This window comes from Oncorhynchus mykiss, chromosome 15 (genome assembly GCF_057628025.1).
Source record: "Oncorhynchus mykiss isolate SJ-2025 chromosome 15, ASM5762802v1, whole genome shotgun sequence".
In the NCBI taxonomy this organism is placed as follows: Eukaryota; Metazoa; Chordata; class Actinopteri; order Salmoniformes; family Salmonidae; genus Oncorhynchus; species Oncorhynchus mykiss.
The window spans coordinates 47,227,835-47,241,341 of NC_143036.1; the positions used below are offsets into that span (position 1 = coordinate 47,227,835).

The following is a 13,507-nucleotide window of genomic DNA, read 5'->3' on the forward strand; positions in this document are numbered from 1 at the left end:
AAACAAACGCCTCGTTAACAGTGAAGAGACGACTCCGGGATGCTGGCCTTCAATGCAGAGTTGCAAAGAAAAAGTAATATCTCAGACTGGCCAATAAAAAGAAAAGATTAAGATGGGCATAAGAACACAGACACTGAACAGAGGAACTCTGCCTAGAAGGCCAGCCACCCGGAGTCGCCTCTTGAATGTTGACTATGAGACTGGTGTACTATTTAATGAAGCTGCCAGTTCAGGACTTGTGAGGCGTCTGTTTCTCAAACTAGACACTCTAATGTACTTGTCCTCTTGCTCAATTGTGCACCGGGGCCTCCCACTCTTTCTGTTCTGGTTAGACCGCGTTTGCTCTGCTCTGTGAAGGGAGTAGTACACAGCGTTGTACGAGATCTTCAGTTTCTTGGCAATTTCTCGCATGGAATAGCCTTCATTTCTCAGAACAAGACTAGACTGAAGAGTTTCAGAAGAAAGGTCTTTGTTTCTGGCCGTGTTGAGCCTGTAATCGAACCCACAAATGCTGATGCTCCAGATACTCAACTAGTCTGAAGAAGGACAGTGTTATTGCTTCTTTAAATCAGGACAACAGTTTTCAGCTGTGCTAACATAATTGCAAAAGGGTTTTCTAATGATCAATTAGCCTTATAAAATGATAAACTTGGATTAGCTAGTACAACGTGCCATAGGAACACAGGAGTGATGGTTGCTGATAATGGGCCTCTGTACGCCTACGTAGATATTCCATTAAAAATCTGCAGTTTCCAGCAACAATAGTCATTTACAACATTAACAATGTCTACACTGTATTTCTGATCAATTTGATGTTATTTTAATGGACAATGTTTTTTGATTTTCTTTCAAAAACAAGGAAATGTCTAAGTGGTCCCAAACTTTTGAACGATAGTTTACGCTTTTCCAGCAACAGACTATGATCGATAATGTCAAAAGCCGCACTGAAGTCAAACAAAACAGCCCCCACAATCTCTTTATCATCAATTTCTCTCAGCCAATCATCAGTCATTTGTGTAAGTGCTGTGCTTATTGAATGTCCTTCCATATAAGCATGCTGAAATTCTGTTGTCAATTTGTTTACTGTAAGATAGCATTGTATCTGGTCAAACATAATTTTTTCTTAAAGTTAACAAAGGGTTAGTAACAGGCTGATTGGTCGGCTATTTGAGCCAGTAAAGGGGGCTTTACTATTCTTGGGTAGTGGAATAACTTTTGCTTCCCTCCAGGCCTGAGGGCACACACTTTCTAGTAGACTTAAATTGAAGATATGGCAAATAACAGTTGATAGTTTAACGTTCTCCCTTACCTCCCGTCTTCCCTGGCTTGGTGTAACCTCCACCGGCTCCAGGGCCAAAGCCTGCACCACCTGGACCAGCGCCAGCTCCACCTACACCTCCTGGTCCAACTCCTGGTCCAACTCCGGCTCCGCCACCTGGCCCATATCCAGTGCCTACACCACCAGGCCCAAAACCGGTGCCAGCTCCACCTGGACCAAATCCAGCTCTGACTCCTGCTCCAGCTCCTAATCCAGTCCCAGCTCCTTCACCTACACCAGCAGGTATGTACACACCTGGAACACAGCACAACCATGTTAAACCACTGTATACACACAACTAAAGCACACACCTGAAACATAGCACTACCAGTTCTGGTCCTGGAGAGTTATAGGGAGTCCAGGCTTTTGTTCCAGTCCAGCACCAAAATACCTAATCAATCGTCAAATGAGGTATGGGATTGAGTTTGTGTTCATGGACATTTCTGTATTGGGATTTTTTTTTTAAATACATTGTGTGTTTGATTGCCAGATTGATTGGTTGATTGGTGGGTTGATTGATTGTCTGTGATAAACATTGGCCTTGGCAGCAACACTGATGACCAATAAGAAACATAGAGGAAGGATTTTCTCTACTGGCTCAGATCCTTCTTCCCCTTCTTCATTCTGTCAGTCCACAGTGGACGGCTGATTTCATTACCATGTAAATCTTAAATACAAAGGGCTTGGCCTTATATGTTAATAAACAACCGTTTATCCATATTTTCATTTGTTCTGGACTCTTAAATGACTACGATACTTCTGCGGTTCTATGTCAGGCAGAACAATTCTGATACTTTTACACTAATTGGTCTTTTGACCAATTTGATCAGCTCTGAAAAAGAGCTGATGTGAAATCATCTGATGCAATTTGTCAAAAAATATCAGAATTGGGCTGTCTGTGTAAACCCAACCTGTATTAAATCTGTCATAGTTTATAAAGCACAGTTTAATTTCCTCATTGCCTGTGCTGTTCAGTATGGTTCTAATAGTTTACCCTAACGTGTTCCATTGCACACTTTTGGACATTATGCAAATTTGCACACACAATACCCCATAATAACAAAGAAAAAGTTAGTTTTTATTTTATTTTTGAAAATAATAATAAAAATTAAATAAAAACACACAATTACATAAGTATTCAGACCCTTTACTCAGTACTTTGTTGAAGCACCTTTAGCAGTGATTACAGCCTTGAGTCTTCTTGGGTGTGACCCTACAAGCTTGGCACACCTGTATTTGGGTAGTTTCTCCCATTCAACTCTGCAGATCCTCTCAAGATCAATCAGGTTAGATCACAAACTTCACTGCACAGCTATTTTCAGGTCTCTTCAGGGATGTTAGATTGGGTTCAAGTCCAGGCTCTGGCTGGGCCACTCAAGGACATTCAGAGACTTGTCCCGAAGCCACTCCTGTATGGTCTTGGCTGTGTGCTTAGCGATGTTGTCCTGTTGGAAGGTGGACCTTTGTCCCAGTCTAAGGTCCTGAGTGCTCTGGAGCAGGTTTTCATCAAATATATCTCTGTACTTTGCGCCATTCATCTTTCCCTCGATCCTGACTAGTCTCCCAGTCCCTGCCGCTGAAAAACTTCCCCACAGCATGATGATGCTGCCACCACCATGCTTCACCGTAGGAATGGTGCCAGGTTTCCTCCAGACGTGACACTTGGCATTCCTGACAAAGAGTTCAATATTGGTTTCATCAGACCAGAGAATCTTATTTCTCATGGTCTGAGAGTCCTTTAAGTGTATTTTGGCAAACTCCAAGCAGGCTGTCATGTGCCTTTTACTGAGAAGCAGCTTCTGTCTGGCCACTACCATCAAGGCCTGATTGGTGGAGTGTTGCAAAGATAGTTGTCCTTCTGGAAGGATCTCCCATCTCCACAGAGTAACTCTGGAGCTCTTTCAGCATGACCATTGGGTTCTTGGTCACCTCCGTAACCAAGGTCCTTCTCCCAGGATTGCTCAGTTTGTCCGGGCGGCCAGCTCTAGAAAGAATCTTGGTGGTTCCAAACTTCTTCCATTTAAGAATGATGGAGTCCATTGTGGTCTTGGGGACCTTAAATGCTGCAGACATGTTTTGGTACCATTCGCCAGCTCTGTGCCTTAACACAATCCTGTCTCGGCGCGCTACGCACAATTCCTTAGACCTCATGGCTTGGTTTTTGCTCTGACATGCACTGTCAACTGTGCACTGTCAAATCATGTCCAATCTATTGAATTTACCACAGGTGGACTCCAATCAAGTTGTGTAAACATCTCAAGGATGATTAATGGAAACAGGATGCACCTGAGCTAAATTTCGAGTCTCATAGCAAAGCATCTGAGAAAGTATGTAAACAAGGTGTTTCTGTTTAGTTTTTTATAAATTAGCAAACATTTCTATGAACCTGTTTTAGCTTTGTCATTAGGGGGTATAGTGTGTAGATTGATGATGAATGTTATTGAATCAATTTTAGAATAAGGCTGTAATGTAACAAAGTGTGGAAATGCTTATTCCTGTCATTGTCTTCCTGTAATGCTTGGTTGATGCCTGACAAATATTGTATACCAAACAAATTTAAGGAATTGCACTTTAAGATTATACATAAGATACCTGTACAACAACACAGAGTTACACATGGAATGAACAAAACATACAGTCAATAATACAGTAGAAAAAAAGAAAAAGAAAGTCTATATACAGTGAGTGTAAACAAGGTCAAATAAGGGAGTTAAGGCAATAAATAGGCCATGGTGGCATAGTAATTACAATATGGCAATTAAACACTGGAATGGTAGATGTGCAAAAGATGGATGTGCAAGTAGAGATACTGTTGTGCAAAAGGAGCAAAATAAATAAATACAGTATGGGAACGAGGTAGATGGGCTGTTTTCAGATGGGCTATGAACAGGTGCAGTGATCTGTGAGCTGCTCTGACAGCTGGTTCTTAAAGCTAGTGAGGGAGATGGGAATCTCCAGCTTCAGTGATTTTTGCAGTTCGTTCCAGTCAGTGGCAGCAGAGAACTGGAAGGAAAGGCGACCAAATGAGAAATTGGCTTTGGGGGTGAGTGGGTGCTGCTATGGTGACCAGCGAGCTGAGATCGGGCGGGGCTTTACCTAGCAGAGACTTGTAGATAACCTGTAGCCAGTGGGTTTGGCGAAGAGTATGAAGCGAGGGCCAGCCAACGAGAGCGTACAGGTCGCAGTGGTGGGTAGTATATGGGGCTTTGGTGACAAAACGGATGGCACTGTGATAGACTACATCCAGTTTGCTGAGTAGAGTGTTGGAGGCTATTTTATAGATGACCGAAGTCAAGGATCGGTAGGATGGTCAGTTTTACGAGGGTACGTTTGGCAGCATGAGTGAAGGAAGCTTTGTTGCGAAATAGGAAGCCGATTCTAGATTTAATTTTTGATTGGAGATGCTTACTGTGAGTCTGGAAGGAGAGTTTACAGTCTAGCCAGACACCTAGGTATTTGTAGTTATCCACGTATTCTAAGTCAGAGCCGTCCAGAGTAGTGATGCTGGATGGACGGGCAGGTGCGGGCAATGATCGGTTGAATAGCATGCATTTAGTTTTATTTGCATTTAAGAGCAGTTGGAGGCCACGGAAGGAGAGTTGTATGGCATTGAAGCTCGTCTGGAGGTTAGTTAACACAGTGTCCAAAGAAGGGCCAGAAGTATACAGAATGGTGTCGTCTGCGTAGAGGTGGATTAGAGAATCACCAGCAGCAAGACCGACATCATTGATGTATACAGAGAAGAGAGTCGGCCCGAGAATTGAACCCTGTGGCACCCCCATAGAGACTGCCAGAGGTCCGGACATCAGGCCCTCTGATTTGACACACTGAGCTCTATCAGAGAAGTAGTTGGTGAACCAGGCGAGGCAATCATTCGAGAAACCAAGGCTGTTGAGTCTGCCAATAAGAATGTGGTGATTGACAGAGTCGAAAGCCTTGGCCAGGTCGATGAATACAGCTGCACAGTAATGTCTCTTATCGATGGCGGTTATGATATCGTTACCTCTAGTGACTCCCCATCACACATGCGGGAGCATAATCATCGACTGACACTAATTAGCATAACGCAACGGACATAAATATTCCTAGAAAATATTCCTATTCATGAAAATCACAAGTGAAATATATTGAGACACAGCTTAGCTTTTTGTTAATCACCCTGTCATCTCAGATTTTCAAAATATGCTTTACAGCCAAAGCTAGACAAGCATTTGTGTAAGTTTATCGATAGCCTAGCATAGCATTTTGTCCAGCTAGCAGCAGGTAACTTAGTCACGGACATCAGAAAAGCAATCAGATTAAATCGTTTACCTTTGCTGAGCTTCGGGTGTTTTCACTCACGAGACTCCCAGTTAGATAGCCAATGTTCCTTTTTTCCAAAAATATTATTTTTGTAGGTGAAATAGCTCCGTTTGTTCTTCACGTTTGGCTGAGAAATCGCCCGGAAATTGCAGTCACGAAAACTCCGAAAAATATTCAAAATTAGCTCCATAATATCGACAGAAACATGGCAAACGTTGTTTATAATCAATCCTCAAGGTGTTTTTCAAATATCTATTCGATAATATATCCACCGGGACAATTGGTTTTTCAGCAGGACCGATTGGAATAACGGCTACCTCTGTATTTTACGCGAGAATCACTCTGGGAACCATCAGGTGACCTGTTGCGCAATGTAGCCGCTTACAGGTATTCTTCAACATAAATGCGTAAAACTACATCACAATGCTGTAGACACCTTGGGGAATACGGAGAAAAAGTAATCTGGTTGATAGCCCATTGATAGCTCAATAGGGACGCATTGGAACGCAGCGCTTTCAAAACATGAGGCACTTCCGGATTGGATTTTTCTCAGGCTTTCGCCTGCAATATCAGTTATGTTATACTCACAGACAATATTTTTACAGTTTTGGAAACTTTAGAGTGTTTTCTATCCTAAGCTGTCAATTATATGCATATTCTAGCATCTTGTCCTGACAAAATATCCCGTTTACTACGGGAACGTTATTTTTCCAAAAATGAAAATACTGCCCCCTAGTCACAAAAGGTTCACCTTGAGCGTGGCTGAGGTGCACCCATGACCAGCTCGGAAACCAGATTGCATAGCGGAGAAGGTATGATGTGATTCAAAATGGTCAGTAATCTGTTTGTTAACTTGGCTTTCGAAGACCTTAGAGATGTAGGGTAGGATAGATATAGGTCTGTAGCAGTTTGGGTCTAGAGTGTCTCCCCCTTTGAAGAGGGGGATGACCGCGGCAGCTTTCCAATCTTTGGGAATCTCAGACGATACAAAAGAGAGGTTGAATAGGCTAGTAATAGGGGTTGCAACAATTTCGGCAGATAATTTAAGAAAGAGAGGGTCCAGATTGTCTAGCCCGGCTGATTTGTAGGGGTCCAGATTTTGCAGCTCTTTCAGAACATCAGCTATCTGGATATGGGTGAAGGAGAAATGGTGGGGGCTTGGGTGGGTTGCTGTGGAGGGTGCGGGGCAGTTGACCGGGGTAGGGGTAGCCAGGTGGAAAGCATGGCCAGCCGTAGAGAAATGCTTATTGAAATTCTCAATTATAGTGGACTTGTCGGTTGTAACAGTGTTTCCTAGCCTCAGAGCAGTGGGTAGCTGGTAGCTGGGATGAGGTGCTCTTATTCTCCATGGACTTTACAGTGTCCCAGAACATTTTTGTTTTTGTACTGCAGGATGCAAATTTCTGTTTAAAAAGCTAGCCTTGGCTTTCCTAACTGCCTGTGTATATTGGTTCCTAACTTCCCTGAAAAGTTGCATATCACGGGGGCTATTCGATGCTAATGCAGAACGCCACAGGATGTTTTTGTGCTGGTCAAGGGCAGACAAGTCTGGAGTGAACCAGAGGCTATATCTATTCCTGGTTCTACATTTTTTGAATGGGGCATGCCTATTTAAGATGGTGAGGAAGGCACTTATAAAGAATAACCAGGCATCCTCTACTGTCGAGATGAGATCAATGTCGTTCCAGGATACCCCGGCCAGGTCGATTAGAAAGGCCTGCTTGCAGAAGTGTTATAGGGAGCGTTTGACAGTGATGAGGGGTGGTCGTTGGCTCGCAGACCCATTACGGATGCAGGCAATGAGGCAGTGATCGCTGAGATCTTGGTTGAAAACAGCAGAGGTGTATTTGGAGGGTGAGTTAGTTAGGATGATATCTATGAGGGTGCCCGTGTTTACGGATTTGGGGTTATATCTGGTAGGTTCATTGCTAAGTTGTGTGAGGTTGAGGGCATCAAGCTTAGATTGTAGGATGGCCGGGGTGTTAAGCATGTTCCAGTTTAGGTCACCTAACAGCACGAGCTCAGAAGATAGATGGGGGGCAATCAATACACATATGGTGTCGAGGGCACAGCTGGGGGCAGAGGGTGGTCTATAGCAAGCGGCAACAGTGAGAGACTTGTTTCTGGAAAGGTTCATTTTTAGAAGTAGAAGCTCAAATTGTACAGACCTGGATAGTAAGACAGAACTCTGCAGGTTATCTTTGCAGTAAATTGCAACACCGCCCCCTTTGGCAGTTCTATCTTGTCGGAAAATGTTATAGTTAGGGATGGAAATTTCAAGGTTTTTGGTGGTCTTCCTAAGCCAGGATTCAGACACGGCTAGGACATCCGGATGGGTGGAGTGTGCTAGGGCAGTGAATAAAACAAAGTTAGGGAGGAGGCTTCTAATGTTAACATGCATGAAACCAAGGCTTTTACGGTTGCAGAAGTCAACAAATGAGAGAGCCTGGGGGATGGGAGTGGAGGTAGACACTGCAGGGCATGGATTAACCTCTACATCACCGGAGGAACAGAGGAGGAGTAGGATAAGGGTACGGCTAAAGGCTAACAGAACTGGACGCCTAGTACGTTCAGAACAGAGAGTAAAAGGAGCAGATTTCTGGGTACGGTAGAATATATTCAAGGCATAATGTACAGACAAAGGTATAGTAGGATGTGAATACAGTGGGGGTAAACCTGTGCATATAGTGATAATGAAAGAGATATTGTCTCTAGAAATAGAATTTAAACCAGGTGAAGTCACTGCGTGTGTGGGGGGTGGAACTAAATTGTTAGCCGAGGCGTGTTGAGCAGTGCTAGAGGCTCTACGGTGAAATAAAACAATAGTTACAAACCAGAACAGCAATCGACACGGCATGGTGACGTTACGGAAAGGCATGCGTAGCCGGGTGATCATTCAAGTCCAGTGTGTGGCTTCAAGCAGCTAGCAGCACGAGGCTAGCAGGCTAGCAGAAAGGCCTTAGAGGGATGACGCGACGGAGGGAAGTCTGTTGTGCCCCCCTTGTGCAGTTACATCAGCTACATCAGCAAATGGCAGCCGATACACAGTATATAGTGCACTACTTTTGATCAGAGTCCTTAGTTCACTGTAAAGGGAAGAGGGTGCCATTTGGGATGTAGGCTGTGAGTTTCAAAGAATTTTGTTAACAGTATAGAGCTGGTCTTTTTTTTAAACAATCTTTATTAAAGAGCTGTCATTTTATTGTGAGGAACTGCAGTTTTATAAGAATTGATTTATGTTTTGTCATCTGTTATATGATGGATTTTTACACTTTAGTCTTTTCCCTTTTCAGTCATTCATCAATGCCATGTTTGATCTCATGAGGAACTCGCGAAAGAATCTTCACTGTTTCAGAGATAATAAGAAATGATGCATCTAGTTTTGGGAGAGTTGTGGTCTGTGTTCAAAGGAAACTGAACATGAGAAGGACATCTGCTTCTATCATTGGACTTGACCAAGAGCACGGTGGAGCGGAAAGGTATAGGTTGTTCCCCAAATGACAGCATATCCCTTATAAAGTGCACTACTTTGACCAGAGACTCCAGTGGTATGTTCTGTCATTGGACCTAACCAAGACCCCAGTGGGTTGGAAATGTACAGGAATTGTTGTGCATGTTGCTATAATCCACAGTGGGAGATTCAGTATCTGTGAAGTGGACAACATTACTCATTCCCTTCTGCCATGAATCGTCTGTAAAAGAACACGACAGTTCTGTATGTTTCAACAGAACAGGACAGATTTCTTGGAGTCTTGGAGGGGCCCAATGCTGTATTGAGTATTTCTCTATCAATGGGGAACTCAATCATACAAACCTGAACCATGCTCTACAAATAATTTCCTTTCATTGAGTTACACTCCATATAAACTTAAGCCTGAACCACAAACCTCACTGTTATTTCACTGTTACCCAAGACCAGCAAGATTTGCCATTTTCTTCAATCAGTGTGTAATAATAAAGTTGCATTTTCTATTCAACTTCTGTTCTCCTCCAACAGTAGCTGAATATACAGTATTTCCAGTTGGTTCCACAGTTCACACACCTTGGTTGAACATGTGAGATACTGATATTACGATCTTATTACATGCTTATTACAGTGTTAGAAACATAGTTATTACCCTCCACCCTTTGACCTCTCTCAGAGCTGTTTAAGTCCTGTGTTCCAGTGAGCGGAGAGATCATAGGAACCAGTAACTCTCAGCTGGCCTATCAAAACAAGCTAAACAAAACCCAACAGCCAATCAGACAGCTCACTGTCTACCTATAGTATGGCATCGTGGTTAATTCTGAATTATGTAACTGCCTGTACTGTAGCGGGGAGCAGAGTGGGACTCAAACTACAAGCCCCACTCCTAAAGGGAATACCAGCAGGTAAATACACACAGCTCCACGGGCCGATTCTATGTCACTCCACAGAACAGTAGAGCTCCAGAATGTTACACACTTAAAAGCCTTTGAAATCTAAAAGATGTTGAGAACATTTTTAACAAATCTATCAAAATAGCATAATACATCAATACGTCTTGAGCAAATCAGTACAACGCTCAAAACTGAAAACACTTCAACTAAAAACACTCAAACACCCTTGACTCTACCAAGGATTAATGCTCAGCTTGGAGCATCATGTACCTTGTACTTGGGTACCAGGCTGGTGAACTATACAACCAAAATCCTGAGCAGGGGTTAAGGGCTATGGTTTCAGTGCCTTCGGCAGGGAGAGGAGGACTATGGTTTCAGGACTATGGTTTCAGTGCCTGCAGCAGGGAGAGCGTTTGGAGCGTGTACACCTGCACTGTGCTATAAAGAACTCTTTTCTAAGGTTCTATAAAGAACCATTCAAAAACAGGGTTCCGCTACAGTTACAACCGTTTTGGGGGCTATATAGATCTTTTTATTGTTCTTTATAGAACATTCTCAATCTGAAAGGTTCTTTGTAGATCCTTTTGAAGAACCATACAGGGTTTTTTATTCTGGTCAACCATTTTATATTGCTAAAATTCCAAATACGTTATTATTATGTTACCGAGGTCCCTGTGGAAAGAATCAAGACCCACTGACTGATTTTGTCAACTGTTCACAATTGACACAAGACACTGTCACTTGCCATAGCCATTCAAAATATGTAATTTCATACAGTAACACAACACATTAGATAAACTGGAATGACACTCCCAATCATGGTTTTACAAAAAGAGCTGTGCATAAACCACACCCCAAAATATTCTAATGTACCACCTTCCCTACATTTTAATTATCACTAAAAGAGCAAACAACCCTTTTGTGAACCGTAAAGAACCATTGAAGAGTTCAAAGGGTTCTTTGACTCATTAGAATTGCACATAGAACAATCACCCTTACCAAAGAACCCAGTAGAAACCCTCCTTTTTTTGTGTGTACAAGCTTAGAGGGGCACCTGAAACACAGGGATGTATATAAATAGATATCCATAGTAAAGGGGGTCCTACCTCCTTGCAGTGAAGGTTTCCACAGAGACAGGAGCAGGAATCCATACAGGAACAACCCCACCGTCCCACTCGCCATCTCGCTCCCAAATGTCCCTCTCCTCTCCCAAACTCTTGATTCTATCCCCTTGTCAGAGCTCAGCCAGCCAGAGAAAGAAGGAGGGGAATAAAAAGTAAGAGAGACAGAAAACAAAAGACGGAAAGGATGAAAAGGCACAACAGTATGTAATTAATGAAGAGAGCAAGAGAGAGAAACACTGAGTTGAATAGATCACTTCATTGAACCAGCGGCTTTTCTCCCCCACAGACTGGTGGGGCTGCTTTTATTTGGTTGACTCCTGCCATAAAAACATGGTTGCCTAAAAGAGAGAGAGGGGGGGGTTAATTGAGAAAGAGGTGGAGAAAAAGAAAGAGATGAAGAGGAGAGAGAGAGAGATGAAGAGGGAGAGAGAGTCGGGTGAGTCCACCCCCTATCCCACCCCTCCCAAAAAAGACAGAGTGGTGGAGGATGTAAAGAGAGAGAGATGGAGAGAGAAGGAAATTGAGAGAGAGTTGGGGGTCCACCCCCCATCCCACCCCACCAAAGGAAAATAAATGGGACAGTCTGCCAGATATTCTCATAGATTCCAAAATGATGTCATTTTGTTAAGTCAAGGGGAAGAGGTAACTAACTATGCAGGCCTGATACGGCAATTACAGATGTGTGTTTTTTCTGCTGAATGTAACTGAAGAAAGACGGAAACTTTTCCGGAACATTATACAATACGGTATATCCATGGACAACTCTAGAACAGTGGAGTAAGTGGATACTGTGTTGATGACAAGTAGCACCAAGTAAAGACTGAGGAACCTCACCTGATCATCCCATTATCCTCTTTGCACACTCTTCTAGACCCACAGTTTGTTTGTGTGTTCGTGTGTGTGTGTGTGTGTGTGTGTGTGAGTATGCATGTGCATATTTTGTGCATGTGTTGGTGTATGTGTGTAGAGGGGGTGGAGGGTCCTTGGCAGGCTTCCACTCAACACAGTCCTTTTCTGAGAAGAGCATGAAGTCATGTCACTAACGGGGGAAACTGAAATGTAAACTTGTTATTCATAGAAAGACGTAATTAAAGAATAGGAGATATATCAGCCAGATAGAAATTAGCACCTCCTAGTACCATTCCTTTGAAAAAGTGACACACACACACACACACAATCACACAGACACACAATAAATTGGCCAGTGTTGATTTTTCAGTTTAATATTTATACTGTTGATTCAGGAGTTAAATTCACTCTGTAAGAGTGAAATTAACATTCAGTGGTATAAAATAACATCCAGTGTTGGTGTTAATAGCTAGAGTTATTGTTTTACACTGTGGAAAGTAAAATAGTCCCATCAAAACCACGCCCATCATTATCATATTTCCCAGCATGCTCTACTGCAGGTCGATTTTTTAAAATATCTGCATTTTTGCATGTACTGTATATTGATATATTCATTCATCTTATGCTACACAAAGATATATAACATACATTTTGATAATCTAATCCAATCAGTTAGTTAGATTTATGTTTTTTCCGGTTTAAATGATTTAGGTAGTGTTTTTTTAACCAAGTATCTTAATCCACACAGTCAATCTGAATGCAGGTTGAGGGTGAATAAAAATGCCACCTGTTGGATATCCTATCCCAGGCTGGAATCCAATACACATAACCTTGCAAGCAAGCATAATGTGATTTGCAGACCTGATGTGGCCTGTCATCCAGGAGTTTCCTAACACCACTGTTTTAGGGTTAATCTAGGCCACTTACTATACTAATAATTAAGACCTTATGATATATGTAATGCATTGGCATAGGGTTTAATTTTAAAAGATAACGTTCCCCTAGGTACCTACTTGGCAAAAGCACGGGCCTTTATAATGGAAATAATTCAACAAACATGTCTCTGGGTGTTAACAAATACAGTCATGGGTGTTAACTCAATTTACTCAAAAAGAAAAGGCACCCTGGGAAACATACAAATTAAACGTTACTCTCTAAATCAAGTGTTATGTTTCACACTGTAGGTGTGGCATACTACTCCACAGTAAAGATATGCAAGCACCACAATTTAGTTCCTTTGAACACTTTAAGAGTTACATGGGGAACACTGCAACATAGTTCAATCTTTAACACTTTCAAAAGTGTTATTTTAACACCAGAACAGTGGGACAGTACAGTGAAAACAGTGTGCATTTTACACTTTCAGAGTTAAATTGGGAACACTGCCACAGAGTTAAAGGTGCAATATGCAGAAATTGCTCCACCATTTCCTGGTTGCAAAAATTATAGTAGTTTGCTTAATTTCAGTAAATGTAACAAGACATCACAAAATCATTGTACCATCTAAACCGCTGTGAAAAATCTTTTCAAATACGAAAAATATGTATTTTTCAGC

The 13,507-nt window shown here is 42.3% G+C and overlaps 1 protein-coding gene across 1 annotated transcript in view; it reads right to left on the reverse strand.

The window, feature by feature from the left end:
* The window catches only part of elnb (elastin b), a 43,742-nt gene extending 32,331 nt beyond the window's left edge, over window positions 1–11,411 (reverse strand). The window contains exons 1-2 of the mRNA XM_090200187.1: window positions 11,086–11,411; window positions 1,310–1,573 (exon numbers count right to left, since the gene is read on the reverse strand). Of these exons, the coding sequence (XP_090056313.1) occupies window positions 1,310–1,573; window positions 11,086–11,161 (340 nt within the window). The 5' untranslated portion in view covers window positions 11,162–11,411. The remainder of the gene's footprint in view (window positions 1–1,309; window positions 1,574–11,085) is intronic.
* Window positions 11,412–13,507: the final 2,096 nt, after the last annotated feature.